Source organism: Coturnix japonica, chromosome 7 (genome assembly GCF_001577835.2).
Source record: "Coturnix japonica isolate 7356 chromosome 7, Coturnix japonica 2.1, whole genome shotgun sequence".
In the NCBI taxonomy this organism is placed as follows: Eukaryota; Metazoa; Chordata; class Aves; order Galliformes; family Phasianidae; genus Coturnix; species Coturnix japonica.
In genome coordinates, this window is record NC_029522.1 from 27,196,186 (window position 1) to 27,214,589 (window position 18,404).

Below are 18,404 nucleotides of genomic sequence, written 5' to 3' on the forward strand. Positions count from 1 at the left end.
AGCACTATCAGGCAGATCTCCTCTTTCTTCCCATCAAAAACAAGTAGCTATATCAAAGAAAAAGGAAACAAATTACACAAAAAACAGCTTGGTGTTTGGGAAAGTAAAGAATACAATCAGAAACTCTACTGATTTTAATAAGATTTCAATCAAGACCTTTTCTGCACCTTAGCACATCCATGTGATGTTCCAGTTCAGCAGCTCACAATGACAAGAGGAAGCAAGAGAGAGATCTTATCAAGCTGATTATATTAGAAGTTTTGATTCGATCTGGAAAACAGGCTGGTTTGCATTTGAATCCCAGTGGCTTTGTAACTGGTTGCTATGTATATCTAAAAACATTACGTTTAAGAAAGTTGTAACCAGCTGAAGTGACTCCATTCCTAGTAACAACAGGATATCTATGCAGTGAGGTTTTTTCCTGCCATTCCCTTTTACTTTACTTTTTATTTTAAAACTTGCAGTCTCTTCTATTTTATAGCTAAAACTGTTTGTAAAGCAAGAATTGTGCTGATCGCATCAGAACTCATTAATATAACTTGTTTTTCCATTATTAGCACCATCTGAGCCTGTTGAAAGCCTTAACCAGGGCTTTAATTTTTCCACAGAGAGCTTTAAATTAATTAGTGGTTTACATGCTAACAAAGAATCTGATACATTCATAAATCAATCTAATGCAGAAGGATTACCAGAGGGTGGAAACCTATTCAGTGGGGACCTCACATTCAGTTAACATGGTGGGTTTTTAACAAAAGGGTGCAGGTGTAGAATAGACAGACACTGGGAAGAGCCCACCATAATCACTTTGCATCACTTAAATGCGCAGCGGGACACGGAGTAAATCAGAGCCCAGGGCCCACCCTAAGTGAAAGCCATGTAGATATAAAAGGCACTACCAGCCCACTTTAACCTTCACAGCTAAATTGCCAAAATGGTACAGTCTCTTTTGTGTAGGTTACAGGCCACTGAACTAATAGAAAATAGAATAGATTTTAAGTACTTGGATGCAGAAGTACAAACAAATGAAGCGACCATGTCACATGCATGTATATGGAGCAACTGCACAAATAACATATTGAACTACTCTCTGGGTAATTACTGAATGAATTCAAGTTATGAAAACATCACATAATTGTGTGTATTTACGGTTCATCGTGGGTTTTTAATCTAGGTCTCTGCTAACACAACACTTACCCTGTCACAAGGACCATCCTGTCTACTATGCATCATTTTCCTCATTTTTCCTAACCCAATTCTGTTCACTATTACCAAAATTTCACAAAGCTGAACAATTTTCCAGGTATTGTTCTGTGTCCTGAAGGCAACAGTCTATGAGTTAAAAGTTAGGTTCAAACGTACGGATATAAAGAGTCCAAAGGAAAAAAAAGAGAGAGAGAAAAGACTTTCATGACTAAAAGCATTTCCACTTTCTGTGATGTTTAGAAATAAACACTTCGCCCATGCAAAGCTGCTAATTTTAATGGAATCTGTCACCACAGACACCTACACAGTCTCCACTAAATTCAGTATGAAGCATACAGACCTGTATGCTTATTTTCTTTTCCTCTACATTAACTGAAATATCTTTGAGGAGTCAGAAGAAACATGACTAAGAAAATTCCTAAAATGCACATTAAGGAACAAAAGGTCAAAAGCAACAGAAAGAGCCACACCACAGCTAAGCTCGGTGCTGCTAACACTCCTAGTAGGCTGGGTAGCAGTAGAGCAGATGTCCATTTTGATAACAAATAACCATCAATATTTATCATTATCAATGTTTATTGATGGCTGTTCATAAAATGGAGAAAACTGAGCAAATTGTCAGGTATTTACAGTTTATATGTATTCAGATGTACCCATCTGTGCAAACTGGTTAATACTGGTGACTATGTTGGGGTGCCCTAGGGCACAACCTGCCTGGCACCCACTGGGCACCACCTCCTGTCACCATTAATGCCCTCCTCTCCCTGAGGCACTCACAGGACTCCCTCACAACAGCCAACACAGCTCAGAGGGAGGCTGACCCTCTGCCAGAGGCTCTCTACGCCTAGAATCCCCCTCCAAAATTCTTCTGCACACCTTTCATACGTATCTGCCCTGAGAGTGATCAGCGCTGCAGGCTCCTTGCCCCATGCCCTTGGTTCACAGCTTTCAAATACTCATCTTCTGGACCCTTACTGCTCCCACACTGCTCATAGCCAAGTTCATTAATGTTAATTAATGACTGCTGTGTTTCATATTAAAATCACCAGTTCCAGGCCTGAGACACAGATGAATTTCCATACATTAGCTGCTTCAAAGCAATCGTCTCTACAGGCACATTCTTACCCCAGCAGTTGCTGCAAGGTAATTGTGGAAATGACCCTTTGGGAAAGAACAGGAACAGTAATACTTGCCTTAGGGAGAGACAGCACCCCTGGGAAGCTACCTGTCAGATCGTAGCAGGTTACAACACTCTGCCTCACAACCAATTACCCAGAATCACCCCATGGTAGCAGTGCTGTGTGATGAATCCCACAGGGCTGCAGGTACCAGAAGTGGAAGGCCCTCAGCAGAAGAAACTACCAGGTAGGTACAACACCCAGGCCTGGTGCCTAAAAGCATTTCATGGCTTCCAGGTGTCTGAGAGCTACTGGACACAGCTCTCATGTTCTGTGCCATCTTCAAGTGCAAAAAGCACATAAGCAAAAGTTATTGAACAGTAAATAAAAGGAATTGCAATGGCCTTCGAATCATCTTGTCAGGCTGTGACCTCCTACAGCAACATACTTGTTACAGCTTCTTTTCCTCTATAAATAACTGCAGGACAGAGACAACACACAAATTACACTCTTCTACTGAAAACAGGTGTCCCTGGAATTACATATACTGAAAGCATTACCAGGTCAAAAAGGTTAACCAATATTGCTTATTTGAAGAAGTCATGAATTGTCTCACTAAGGGTACTTTACATGCAATATATTCTATTAGTTGTATGCCTCTGGGGAAAAGGAATTTAAAAAGTTAATGAAAACCTTTTAAAAATCATAAATGGCTCTTCCCAGACTTTGAAAATTGTTTACACACTGAAGATTAAAACAGAACTGCAAAACCAATGCCAGATGTTTTCCAGCCCACCTGAGGCAAAATCACTTCTGAAATAAGTAGAAGTTTTATCTCAGCTACAGACTTCTGGATTGCAGCTTAACCTGACAGGAGTTTGCTTCTGATTACCTAGAGACCCCTGCCCCAGCACACACCCCTGTGGCCAACCTGCCTGTTCAATCCCCCCTCAAAACCTCCTGGTGGCCAAACCAGCCACAGTGCAGACCCAGGGGGGCTGTCTAGGGGCGGTGCTTGCACCGTGCAAACTAGCAGCACCCACCTGAGCAAATCCCACTGCCCACTTTCCCTGCACTACTGGCAGACAGACAGAGGCTCCTGTCCTGAGCAGTCTCTGTCAGCAACACTGATGCTGTTCTGCAGCGGAACCTGGCCGTAGTCCCAGCAATCAGCTCACAGCAGGTTCCTCCCAGTAGTCACCTACATTCCTCCAAATCTAATTACAGTGTATTAACCACTAATAATGATTTATGAAATGCACTGACTGGAGGCAGCTGGGTTTCTAATGGCCCTGCATCACACAGAAAATGGAGTGTGTACACCCCAAACCAACCCTCTACAGCTTTTCTTCATCAGGTTTTGGGGAAAAAGAAATTGGATGAAATACGTTCACAGCCAACTAGGTAGCTCACTGAGATCAACAGCAGTTCCACAAGTGTGTTCAAGGGAACTGGTTTGGGTTTTGAATCCATCTGTTTTGTCCCATGGAAGCCTAAGATATTTTATGCAAAGACAGGGACAAACAAACTTCTTAACAGATGGGAAGAGTTCCTCAGCTATTAAGTAATTAAGAACATTCAGCACATGTTGGCTCCAAAATAATATTGTTTTGAAGAGATAAGACTCCATAAATTGAGACTGGTGGTTAACCAAAAATCAGCCATTTCATCTTTTGCTCTCAAGCCCAATCTCAAAAACTGCTGTATGACAAATAAAGATATAAAGAGAATTACATGATTCTCAAACTAAGCATTACATGATTTACAAACTAGTCCAACCCGCACGAGACTATGATACTATGATACTATGATAGTCAGACTGCCATTTTGAAGTCTTCCATACTTGCATTCTTCCATGTTTCTGAAGTTGGCCAAGATTGAACAGACAACTAAATGTACTGCATTTTGATCCAAAATTGCTGCTCTGTGCTTATGGTCTTACTTACTTTTCCTCCCATTCCAGTAAGAAAAAACAGCAAAGAAATAGAAAGTTTTTCTCTACCGCAGCTTTCCCCACCAACCCAAGACAGAGCTTCAAGTTTCCTCAAATTTATGAATGCACGGCTGGCAACCCATCATCATACCCACAACAGCCTTAATGCTTGGATCACCATCTTCAGCAAGACAAAATGTACTTCAGGTCTGAACAGGAGCAGTAAAGTAAGAACTGCAAAGCAGACAGTTGCCACAGCTTACCATGGTTCCTTCGCTCTTACTTTGTGCAACTTCTCGCTGCAGCCGAGCCACAGACAGCTTCTCCCTATGGAAAGAAAAGCATGTGAATAGCAGGTCATGTCTCACTGAATGCACCACGTCCACGTTACGGTTTCATATCTGCACATCACACTGGTATCCCTCCTGTCAGAGAGGGCTCTCTTTGCCATATTGCTCTGAAATACCTAATGGCTGTATTATCGTTTTATTTTGGGGCAGGCCAACAGAACTATAACAAATGAAGTGAATCTAAATATCATTTGCTCCATTCAAACAACAAAGTAGCTCATCATGAGGGCAACATGGAAAGAAACCATGCAAATCAGGCTGTGTGATTTGTTTTCCAGCAGCCTTGCACATCAGCTTTGTTCTGTGTGACATTAACACAGCTACAAAGTCTGTTTTATCAACAAATGTATGCACAAAATGAAATTAAAAATACTAAACATGCCACATATTTTGCAATTAGTTTTTTTATTAACCTATAAGGCCGTCACCTAAATCTTTGGCTTGATTTGTACAGCAATTAACTGGCTTAATTAAGAATTTGGCAATCACAACACACTTTTTTCAGATAAGTTTTAAGAGGGGAATGTAAGTACAGTCTCACTCTATATGGAAAAGCAAAGTTCCAGTTCATGGACTGGGCAAATGTAGCAAGTACCAAATATGTACAAACTGGAGCAGAAATCTGCCATTGAGAGGGAAACAAAGGTGAAGAGGAACTTACTTTGGAAACCCACAAGAGACAATGCCTCACACACCTCCCAAAACTAGAAATGGATTTGAGAAGAACAAGGTCGCTTGTTCAAGCAGTCTGTTTTTCAGGAAGAATATCTGGTTTTTAAAAGAAAAGCGCCCTGCAGAAACACTGATGCTCCAGCCCATGCAGCCCAGCCTGCTGCTACTCTTGCCTCTCGCCTTCCTTAAAGGCCATTTCCATGCTAAAACTGCTAAACCTTCTCTGGTTTAGCCAGAGCAATCTCCTCTTATTATTACAGGGGTTTCAGATTAACACCATGCACTGGTAATAGTGTGCTTTGCAAATTAATGCATTGCTGAAAAAACTAAACAATGGCAAAAGCTACACATGACACAACCATTACCCTGTGAAAGCTGCAGCTGTGTTATTCCAGAACGACATCTAGATGCTCACATCAAAAATGGAGTGGTGTTAGTACAGCATCAAGAGCCTTACAGAAATACCATAAAAACAGCTTCTAAAGCACACCTAGTGCACTCCCATCTCTTACACAATGCACAGCATCACAAACTACAGAACTGGCTCATTCTATTTAAGGATTTTGTTCATCTGCTGCTAACAGCTACTTGCATTTCTGCACTGCTTCAGTGCCCTAATATGTTTTAGTGGAAAAAAGCCAGCATGCCCTTTCAGGCAGGGGTTGATGTTTTAATTGCAAAACAAATGCCTAAAGATATTTTATGAGAGGAGATGCAGGGGAAAAAACAAACAAACAAGAAACAAAACAACAACCAAACCAATCACAAACCACTCTTCCATGTTCCTCCTGCAAGCAACCTACATTGATCTATTTTCCTTCTGCACGAGGACAACTCCTACTTTTCCCTTTCCACTTTACCTCTAAGAGACTTATATATATGTTTCTGGAATGCTATAACTTTTATAAAGCTAATTTCCATTTAAGCTCCATCACCAAAGAGATGAGATTTCCCCCACACTTACGGGATAAGAGTCAGAAAGTCTCCCTCACAGCTTCCCCAGCGAAGGAGGGCAAAGGTAGTCATTCCCATACAGAGTCTACAACATCCCTGCTATTAGGAATAGAATTAATTTTTACTAGTAAAAAGTCCAAAAACCAAAACCAGATTGTGATCTAGAAGAAAAAGCTGCAACAGGGGATGTGGAAGAGCCATCTGTTGCAAAAGCATCTAAAAATAGTGAGAATGTTGAGGCAAGCAAGCTCTGGGCTCCCACTTGAGACAGATCCCAGCATGTTTCCTCCCTGCCTGCAGGCAAAGGAACCGAGCACCCATGCCAGCTCTGAGCAGATGGTGCGAGCAGGGTGCTGAGTGCCTCTGGGCACAGCAAGCCCTTAGGCAGTTCCATCCAGATCCACTTGGGATGCGTCTGGCCAGAGCAAGGTGCTTCCCACCACCGCTGTGTAAATACGTGCTGTGTAACGGGTGAGAAATGTGGGCAAAGCCCTGCTATGAGCCAACAGCTTTTAACACCAATTTTTGGCAGTGGAAACTTTCACATAGGATCACGACAAGGGAGAAGGGCTTTTGCATCCAAGCATCACCAAGTGATGGTGAAGACAGAACCCTTAGCAGCTCTTCTCACCCTGCTTTTCCTCACTGCTACGATTGGATAAGTACTTTCACTACGACAGTGCTGTAGAAATAATAAGCTTTCAGCTGCTTTAGCCTTTCAGATGCTTCCAATGCAAAGAACATTTGACACGCAGCTTCAGTGTTAATCTTGTTTTTTTAATCTTTGCTTCTAAACAGGAAAAATCAGGAGCACTGCTTTGTTGCCGTACAGCTTTATTTATTTTTAATCAGGCATGCTTCATCCCTATAGCATGATTAATTAACGAAGTTAATTAGCAACTTCAGCCAACCTACTAGAAAACAAAATCCTTCTGAGGGTTTTAAAAATTAAAACGTTCATTGAGAAGTTCCCGTGTTTGTTTTCGAAACCAGCTAACAAATGATAAAAGGTTTACAAAAATGTTCCTTGAAAGCACAGCTTATGCTCTTAAGATTGAATATATGCATTATAAGTGGCAAAATTCCCAGCCGAGGCCTTTGCAAAGAGATAATTAAAGGAACCAAACAAGGATGCAATTATATCCCTTCCAGATGGAAGCAAGCACACAAGTATTCAGTGTGTGGATGTAAGAAAGATACGTTTCAAGTCTCAGCATCACCAGTGGGTTTTTCAGTAGCTTGTTCCTAAAAAACAACAGTTTGAGTAAAGCCCAACGAGTGCAAGAAAAGCATGAATGCCCCAAGCAATCATCCACATTCTAGACTCCCCAACTGAAATTTCTCCTTTTACCTTTGCTCCTATCATCGAGACTCATTCACACACCAGACAAAAGCTGTACCATGCACCAGCGACAGTTACCCAGCACTGCTCAGGTTTCCACTTCAGAACTGTGTAACTCAGACACCTCACAGCCCACGGAAGAACAACAGGAAGATGCAATCACAAACCCCACCTACCACGTCAGTCTGAACAAATGCTGGTCCAGTTTCTCACTGGTAACTGATACCCTCAGATCAAACACAATAAATGACAAAGTGGATGCATGAAGATCCCTTTTTCCCTTCTTAGCTCTTTGCATTGATACCGCATTGAAGTTCAATTTCCTAAATTTTAGAATAAGATTTTCATTTGTGCTTTTAAACCTCCATTTCAGCAGCTCTTGGTGCTACTGGTCAAAAAAGAACACATTCAAAACTCTGAAAGAATGCAAAACTTCTCAGTAACATCACCTATAACTTAATGCTTTGTTGAATCTACACCACCACGATCCCATAGGAAGATAATGGTTATACCAGACCCTGACACTGTCCCTTCCTGTCTTAATCACATATAAGCAGTCTACATGATAGCACATATTGGTATCCTGAATTTCCAGCACCATCACAGGAAGATTTTTACATTTTACTATATATTTCCTATATCACTCACTGCCCTACCAAACAGTGAGTGAATGAGGACAAAATATATGACAGTTCCCAAGTAGGAAATATAATTGTTTCCCTACTCTGCAATTTGTTTCATGAACAGGAAAGCATTTTCTTCACATTTCATCCTTTGTTGTAAAATCCTCATTCTGCAGGGATTTCCCTCAGAAATGATCAGTTCCACAGAGAAAAATGAACCCCGACTTGCCCTTTCATCTTATACCTCTCATTGTTTGCAAGGATGGACTCTGGAAAGTCAAGTTTGAAAATACACTGTAAGGATTTGTTTTATTTTCAGTGCTTTTGTCAAATCACAGCGGCCACACTCCATCCCAGGGCACATCTGTGTCTGCTGCAGACCACTTTGGAGCTTAATCCTCAATGCTAAACTTCTGAGAAGCAGAAAGTCTGAATGAATACTTCATTCACATCGGGGGGAAAGAAAGAAAAAAGAAACAAACCAAAAAGGAGTAATCAGCAAAGTAAGAAGTCATGGAATGTGCCAAGTGTCCCTAATCATTGTGCCCACGGCCTCGAGCCCTGCACCAGACAGGAGGTGATACAGGAGCAGCCAAGAGCCACAGTGCTACAAATGGAATCACAGAATTGTAGGGCTTGGAAGGAACCACTGGAGCTCATCAAGTCAACTCCGCTGCTCAAAGAGGTCCCCTGCAGTAGGTTGCAGAATCCATGCTGCTGGAGATGGTGGGTGGAGGATGTTCTTAGTGCTCTATAAATGTCACTGCTGTGTTCTATTTGAAACTGTTGGTTTAGAACAGCAATAGTTTAGCTGGATCTGGCAATAAAAGTCATCTTGCAAAGAAATATTAATTGAGAATTTAAGGCTGAGCCAAGTACACATTTTATTTAATTATTTTTGCAGTAATTGCAGGCAGTGGTTAGTACAAGAGAAGTAGTAATGCTGCCAGGCAGAAGCAGAATAGATAGGCTGAGCCATCAGCAAGGCACAGGCTCCCATTTATTGCTAATTTACTTCTGAATAAGAGATAAGCACACAGAAAATGCCATTTACATTAAACCTCTCTTCCACGGGATGCAATACTTCCAAACCCAGACAAGCCGAACAAGTAGCAGCTTCCACAAAGTGTATCTTCTTGGGAATTATGGGTGGATAGTAGGAGAAAAAAACACATACAAGATTTACAGCTGTAGTCTAAAATATAGAGCAGCCATCCCTGGGGCTCTCTCACCAATTTCCAGTGGATTTTAGAGTATATGAAATGTGAATCAGAAGTTCAAAGAAGCCCATCTAGTTAGTCCCAGAAGCACTGAAACAGGAGACCAAACAACAACCTCCAATGTAGGTCCAGGGGTGCTACAGGGCTGAGCCTCAAACCCAATGCCAAAGCAAGAGGTGCAGGGTACATGTGTTCACCAATGATTTCTGAAGTCTCGGAACATCAGCAGGAGATGGTTAAAGACCTGCTCTGCTTTTTTACCATAAACTGGTAAGCTGCAACAACTGTAGGTAAGCAGGCAAAGCAGATACACCCGTATTATAATGCAACATTGAGTACGAAGCTCCGAACATCCCAGTGACAGAAAGCATTAAATATATGGCACTGCAACACCAAGCCCAGAAACATTTCTAACATAGAGTAGGTCACACTGTAAGTCAGATGCTGCAAGCACTATGCAACTCTTGCATTCACCAAACAGCAGCTTGGATTTTAGCAGGGTCAACTTCTGCCCAGCCCCAGCCCCTGTTTTAATATATCCCATATGCTACTACAAATAAATCAGCACAGAATCAGCCCTACATTTTTCTTCTTATTAAAAGTAATAAGATAACTATAAAACCCATTATTTCTTCTCTGTAATTCATATCACATAATACATAGCAAGAGTAATTTGACAAAATTCAATGGTGTGGACAAAACTTCTGGATTTCTTGACGTGATTGATTTATAAATTTTAAAATTACATTAACAGCAATACTTGTATTTAATGCTCTATAATTTCTGCCCATAAATTGGGATCCAAGAAGCATACAGAAGGAATCTGTACAATTAGGCAAGCTGCCAAGCTCTCAAAGAATATCATGGAAAAGCACAGTGTTCAGACAGATATGGAAAAAGAGAGGAAAAGGACTAATAGAAGGCAGTTTGGAATAACCTATATAGGAAGCAGCTGCATATAGATCTCTACATGTTATTACAAGGACTGCTTGCTCTTCTTTCCACATCATCATTTAAATTGTTATGTAAATGAAAGCATCAATTTAACAAAAGGCCTAAACAACTCAATTGCACCAAACTTCTCTCTCAGAACTTTTTCACTGTACAAGGACTGCAGTTATCACTTTGATATAACTAAAAAACCCCAAACAATAGCGCCTTTTTGACAGCATCCTTGAAGTTGCTGCATCATTCTTACAACCTCCACCAGTACCAGTCAGTGCAGAAAGTAAATTTTACAGTTCTCCCTTTCCCACCTTGTGCATTACTTATATCCAACACTACAGCACCACTGGGGAACCTGCAGCTGCTGCTCCTCAGCTCAGTGGCTCCTGGTGGTGTCTTTCACCCCATGAGCATGTAACTTCTTACTTAGTGTATGGTTGATGGTAAGTTGAGGGAAGCTGTTCTCTTGATGAGGTGGATGCTCAGCTCGTGTGGTTCTGGCTGGCAGACTGGGTATGGTTTGAACTGCTGGATCCTTAGAGCAGATGGATCTCTGTATTTTGTGTTAAATGTTAAATTAATTGTTTCAAAAGAAAATAAGTGTATGGAAGTCAGAAGATGTCTCCTGACATATGAAGAACTCCCTGGATTGTGACCCAGACAGACTCAGTTGATTTCCGGTGAAAGAGAAATCTGGCTTTTAATAAGACTGCCCACAAGAAGACCTTGAAAAAAGAATAAGCAAAAGATATTTTCCTTTTGCCAAAGACTTGCAAGCTGAGCTAACAAATCCCTCAACTGCTGGGTGTCCATATGTATTTGTCCTCCAGAGATTTGTCACACGTACATGATGTGCTGTGGAAATTCTTTTGAAAGGATATGCATTTCCCTAAAGGATTTTCAATGAGAATTTATTGCTCATTAAAGATTCAGGATTGGCAGCGCTTCAGTCTTCAGTTAATGATCTTTGTTTATTAACATAAAATGCATCATGCTCAACAACACTATAGCTTTCCCAACCCATGCATCAAAGCATGGAACAATTCTCACTCCCTCATCCTATCCCCTGAGGCTTTCTGCAAGGGTGCTAACTGAAATTTACATGATGGCTCGCTCATAGGATGAAGTCAGAACTCACGTTTCAAACAAGGCTGAAAATCACGGAAACATTTCTTCATAGTTGATACTACTCAGACATAAACTAACAGCAACAAACTGCAGCCTGCTGCCATCACTTCTAGCATCTGTTCCTTCCATGTCAACCTTTCACCAGAGTCAGATATTTGCTTAGTGCTAATCCTACTGTTCTTAAACTCCACAATTAACATTCATGCAAAACACTCCTTCCACATGCTGTTAGTAAACTACCAGCTTTTGAACCTTAATGCCATTGAATATGACAAAGAATGATGATGAAGGCTGTAGAGAACTGGGTCTGCAAGCCAGAGATCCTAGCAACCCACCACTGAGCTCTCTTCTGCATTTCTATGGAAATAAGATAGAAGAAGTGAATACATTTATTCAGGAAAACAAACAAACAACAAACCAAAACCCAACAACCAAACCGAATGCACAGCTCATGGAAAAAATAAGGGCTGAAAGGTGAAATATGCTGACATTGACAAGTGCTACCCTCAGCCACACTCTCAGATCCCACTGCTTTCTCAGTACCTGCTTTCCTTCTGCTAGCATTTCTCTGGCTGGCTGTAACAAACATTTTTCTCCTAGTACTCTACAGAGTGTTTCAGTTTTGTCCTTACAGACCAGAGGATAGATTCGTTACTGGTTGACCTCTTATCTCTGTTTTCCACTCCCTTGTTCCCATCACAACACATTCCTGGTATTCTTTGAGATCACTTTTTCTTTGTGGAGGTGCTATACAAACTGATGTGTTTTTAAACCATCCATAAAGCCTACAACATCAAGACTTTTGTTTTTCTTATCAGGCTGCACTTACAAATATCACCTCTTTTCTCTGTCCGAGTTTCATTTCTTGCACACCCAGTAATCTTCCAGCTGTCATCCACGTCCTGTTCTAATTGAGTATTGCTATACCTTGGAAAAATTGTCTATTTTTTTTGGTGGACAAGAAATAAAATTAAAGCAATTTCATTCTGTTTCACTCACTGGACTTCCCTCGCTTGCCTTTGTCCTTGACCGATTGTTCAATGCTTTCAAGCATCTTAGTAGTAAATCTACAATGACCCTCCACTCAAAAGAGAAAACACCACAGAGGATCAAAATTGTTCAAATAAATAAATAAATAAATCCCTTTCCTTACTCCTTAAACCAGCTTCATTGTTTCTTGTCATTTCCTTCAGCACCCCCAAGAACACTAGAAGTGCATTATTAAGACTTACAGATAATGCTCAGTCACACAGGCATGTTGCTGCTGGGCACTGCCTCCAATTGAAGGCCATAGGCAGCCTCGCTGCAACCCATCTTTGCTCCCTCTGTCAACTCACTGAGAGATGAGAGAATTTCTTTTCACAGCATTTTACAAGAAAACAAGCAAACTGAGCAGCACACATCCTTGAGTAAGGCAGCAGGACAGCACTGCCGACCCCCATAGGTATTCCCTGTGAGCATCAAAACCAAGCCCTGTGCACCAGGATCGCACAGCAGCAACACCAACTGCTTTGTACTCAGGAAATCATTAAAATGGGTCAAAATATATGCCAAGCCTGCTACCAGGTACATATTGATGCCTTCTATGCATACATAGACACGTGAATCACATCGTTCCCATATTTGTACTTCCACATTTCCATTCTGTGATAACAGTGTATGGAAACCCCACACTGAAGCCTGCAAGGGCTCAACAAGTAGCAGCAATCTGAGGGCAGTTAAAAGTGCGTGAATGCACACAAGATAGGCGACCATGTTTTTTTAAAAAGCACTTTGAAGAAAGAACCAATAGACAGATGTAAAAGGCTCCTAAAAGGACAGGAAAATGCTAATTCTCAGATAAATATCGGCTTGCAGTGATATATAAAGCAGCCGATTTGTACTTAGGGAGTAACAGGTCCTGATATACAGCAGTTGCCCCTTGGCCACGTGCAGCCCACGCCAACAGCTCCTCGCCCCTGGCAAACACTGAGCATCAATGCACAGCCTGCAGGGGCCTTCTGCTGGGGCTGTGGCATGTGACAGACACAATAAATGAAACGATTCTTTTGTAAGAGCAAAATGCCTGCATAAAAATCTTTTGGATGTGCTGGTAGGCGATGATTGCCACTTAGTTTTTTGATTCCAGGAATGAGATCCTGTTTATTGACTTCAAAGATTGAGCGAGAGAAGGTAACTCAATTTTGTCTGTACTTGTCAGTAAACTTCACTGGACCTACTGGCTCTTTGAGAGAAAGGAAAGGAGGGAAGGTAGCAACACGGAGTTCCTTCTATTCTTAAAACAAAACAACCAACAGTACCAGGATGGATTTCCTTGGAGAAATGATAAGTGCTGGATTTGCCATAGTCCTCCCACAGGTTTGCCAATGTGCTCTACTTTGCTTTAAACAAAATAACGTGGTCTCAACCACATACTGGCATGGCAGGAAGAGGAAGCAAATGACATGCTGAAAATCACTTTGAAGTAACCAAACTCATAACCCGACTCGTGAGTTCGTATTCCTGCAGCCTTACAGCAATAAAATCAGTTACATCCTAATGATATAATTGTTTCTTCTATCATTCTGTCCATAAAAGAAGATGAGATAAAGTCAAAGCCAGTGGCCTCTGGCTGATTATGTGTTTTGACAAATTAGATGATTAACTGAAACCTCAGACTCAAGCTTCACTGTCTCAACAGACCTAAAAGAGGAGAAGAAAAGACTGGCTTTTAAAAGGACACGGATCTACAGGGACCCTCGCCCAGACGGTGCACAGCTCCTCAAAGGGCAGTATTTGCATTGGATCAAACAGGGGCTGGCACACACTCAGGCTAATTTTAATACAGAAATTACAGTTGTCACTTTAAATAATGGATGCAGCATATGGTAATATATGCAAAACGCTTTCAAACATGTTCAAGCAAAGATAGAGAAACCAAGTTCTCAGTGACAGTTTTGCCAATGTAATACTTAGCAGCAGTGAAAATGAAAACCAGAGCACGTCAGAAGTACTAGCAGAGCAATGAAAGTCCTTTTGTGTGTATTTACAGAGCCACTTAAAGTCACACACAGTCAAATCACAGCCTGGGATTGTCTGGGGATGATGCAAGGACTGAGCAGTGCCTGGCACAGGACCCACCTGTGCTACCCACATTGCTTCTCCCAGCTCTGGGTGAGCAGGACTTGCTTCAATACCAAACCTTAAAAAACTGATCTCGACGCTAATTACAAATTTCTCCTGATCTGCTCAGGCACTGCGTATCCTTTCAGCTGGGACAGGCCAACAAAGGTGGGGTAGAACCGCAATTTTAAGCTTCTCTGATTACTTGTGAGGTGGCTGAAAATTATGAGAACGTGTCCTCCTATGTCATCTACAATTAAACATCTGGGGAAAAAAAACAACATTTTTTTTTTTTGTTTAAAACCCGAACCAGGGAAGCAAACACCTCCCCAAAATCCCTGAGAAATTAAACCTCCTCAGGGAAGCTTAAACAGCTTTCCCAAAGGAGATCAACAAGATCTGCTCTGTGAACAAGGCCAGCTTCCCAAAGCTCAAACAGCATCAACTTCCATGGAAGTTTAATTTCAGCAAACAAAATAAATAACATAAAAGATAAGGGTGAATCATGGTTATGATGTGTTAGCATTCAGGCATTTCCAAACAAATATTAAATGTAAACTAATAATGACTTAAATTACTGTCTGAACTAGTAACATGGGAACGTTTTCAGATGTTCAAATGTCAACCAAATGCTCAGACCAATCTGTTTCTCTCCAGTTTCAACTCAAAATAACTCTTAGAAAGTAATTTTGAATAGTAATTTGGATGTTTGAATAGAGCTCCTCAGCATTTTTTCCGAGCAGAAAGATTCCACTGTTTTATCTATGAGGCTGATTAATAAATTGTGGTCTGAAATGACTTATTACAGTCATCACTTCTAGCCAAATACATCACCTTGGGTAGGAAGAAAAATCAAACTACACACGGTGGTCACATAACACTACCACAAGTATTACCTCATTTACTGAATCAGGAAAAAGCCTGAAATCAAGGTATTGATTACTTCAGAATTTAATCCCCTGGGCAAAAGCCGTACTGACAGATAAATCCAGTAAAGGGCATTTGCTAATTAACTAAGTGAGCCTAATCTAGAATTCAAGTTAATTTGGTATTAGGGATTGTAAAACTAGCACTACACTTAAAGCACTCATGTAATAAAGACAAACAGTCACTTATGAAACCGGTGATCAACTTTGCAGATAAATTCCACACCCTTACATGCTCATGCCTTTACTTTATATGAGATCAAAACAGCTGACAGAAAATACACACGTGGACATTTTGAACATTTGCTGCTTATACCAGAAGCATGCATTTACCTTACAGTCAGAAGATCAGTATGAGGCTGCAATAAGCATCTGCTTTGACATCCAACACCACCAATAGCTGGCAGTGTTCTGGGAGAAAGCCAGTTGAAGTGATATTCTTGATGCCCAGGGTTGATCAGCAAGTTTTATCAGGGGCTCTTTACAGTATTTTACAAGAGCATTAAAAAATAGTGAAGGTCCTCTTTAATATAGAGTATGTTATTAATGTTCTTAGTACATCTGGGTGTTCAGAGCTTTTCCAAACTCAGTGGATGGATATCTAAGGGATGTATGCATTTGCTTTCCTTTCTTAAAGCCCCCAGATCAGAACAGAATAGCTTCTCATGTTCAATCATGCTGCAAAAGCTATCATATTTTGATACATTCAGATTGCTTCTATGTTGACATATTTTTCTTTACAAGATACTGTCTTAATTAGTTTTCTGTCATTAGGAGGTTGTCCAAAGACAAGCGAAGAAATTTTTTTAGTGAAGCAGAAGAAAACCATATGGTTTTAGATTGCGTATTATTTCTTACTATAAAACCAGCACATGTTCATTGCTGGACACCCCACAAAAACCATTTCCACAGTTCAAAGTGAAAGGTTATTACCTAATTTCACATGGAAGAGACACACTGGGATTTTATTCTGCACACAGCATCCATATTTAGCCCTTCATGCACAGCCAGTGAGAACACATGGCCGATGGTGAAGGCCTTGTGTGGCTGTGGCTCTCCATCAGTGCCTTACACTGACCTCTCACGAAGTTCTCACCCAGCCATTGACACAAAGGTTTTATAGAATGGTTGTACAGATACTTAATAAAATTCAGGGAATTCTGGTTTTCAGAACACTGTCTGCAAAACATTTAACAAAACACCATCAGTCACTTCTCTTTGCACAAGGAAAATGATTCTAAGTGAATTCACACAAGCATCTCAAGTGTCAAAAGTATTACCAAGGAAATGCATAATGAGTACCCAAGGAAATCATGCCCACTATGCCAAACAGCAGAACACCACAGCCAGGTCTTTAAGGGGCAGACAGCCACGGAGCTGGAGCCAGCAGGGCTGGGCCAAATGCCACAGTTGGAAAGGAAAAGCTCTCACTGTCCCAGAGGTAATTGCCCCACTGACCCTTTGCATGTTCTCTTTATACATCTCTTCCTCCACCTCCAGCCACCATCACTCTTTGCTGGAGGTTTTCATTTGGGGGTTATTGATCTGTTCCCTCCTGTATGGATATATGATTTTCCCAGGAGTTTGCTGTCCAAGCCTTACACAACAGGGACACAACCTGCAGGGCCATGCCCTTACCTCCTTAGCCATACCCCAGCTTCCATCCTTCTGCGCCCATATTTCATCTACCTCCTCTCTTTTTCTGCTTCTCCAGAGCACCCTGTTTTCTGTTTGTTTGTTTTTGTTTTTTTTTTCCTCCCCACTGGTGTTTTTACATTGCTGAAACCAACAAGTTTCCTCCAGTTTTAATGTCCACACCTCCATAATGGCCCTCTCCAGCATAACAGCTTGTCCCTGGAGTTACTACTTATGATGAAAGCCACTGACTCACTGCTGTGACCTGTCCCTAGGCAGAACAGAAGAAAAGCCTGGGGAGTGAGAGCTGGGAGGGAAATTGGTGAGCAGGCAAAAGAGAGCAGAGATTGCTGGGGAACAGCAGCCAGACCCAGAACTACGGGGAGAACACACTGTCAGCCCAGTGCTTCGATACAGGAAGCATGAGAAAAGGTGTCATAAATTCAGGCAAACTACTCTAACATTGCAGCCTGAGTTCTCAGATACTTCTGCCCCAGAAACACGGGGTTCAGGCTGGTAGATGTAATCACCGCCAGCACCAGTCCCAGCAGGGTGCCCACAGCTCCTGCAATGCAAAACCAGGGCTTCACCCATCCTGCTTCTTGAAACCATCTTCATCTCAAAGCTTATTTTTGCACAACAATTTACTGCTCTTCCCATGCACTTCTATGTAAGAAGCACAAAAGACTTTCAAACTAACTTTGGTGTGCTTTCCTGACAGGTAGGGTTTTCTTTTTCATTTCATTTTTAAAAGGTATTAAAAATCACAACATCCAACACAAAGCAACAGTGAAAGCCAGTGACAGGCTTGCTTATTCTCAGAAATAAAGTTGAGCAATTTCAGGATCTTGTCCTTTGAGCGTAGATTGCATTTGGGCCTATCAGATGCTGCAGTAATGGGATTCTGTAAATCTGAAACATGTCCATATCACATACAGAAAGAAATCTCTTGATGTTTTACTTAGTTTAATGTTTTTTTCATCATATATATCCTCCCATGCCCCCCTGCTTTCAACAGCTAATAACCGATACATCTGATGAAAATTAATTGACTTGACAGCTTGCATAAAGCCCATAAAGGTCCAAAGGAAAAATGCTGTGACAACAGTTTCTTTCTTACTAGGACTGTAGCCATGGAAACTATCTTTAGAGGCCAACTGGCCTTCATCCCAGCACAACATACAAAAATCAAATGCTAAAATGCTACTGTCACTGGGCTAGCCAATGGCACCAGCAATTGTCAACCTTCACAA

The 18,404-nt window shown here is 41.3% G+C and overlaps 1 protein-coding gene across 11 annotated transcripts in view; it reads right to left on the minus strand.

Annotated features, from left to right (window-relative positions):
- Positions 1–18,404, minus strand: part of NCKAP5 (NCK associated protein 5) — a 405,691-nt gene that overhangs the window by 182,184 nt on the left and 205,103 nt on the right. For all 11 annotated transcript variants that reach the window (XR_001556628.2, XR_001556627.2, XM_032445915.1 and 8 more), the window contains exon 4: positions 4,518–4,581. Coding sequence is in view for 9 of the 11 variants with exons in the window: in XM_032445915.1 (XP_032301806.1) it covers positions 4,518–4,581 (64 nt within the window). In the remaining 2 variants the exon portion in view is untranslated. The remainder of the gene's footprint in view (positions 1–4,517; positions 4,582–18,404) is intronic.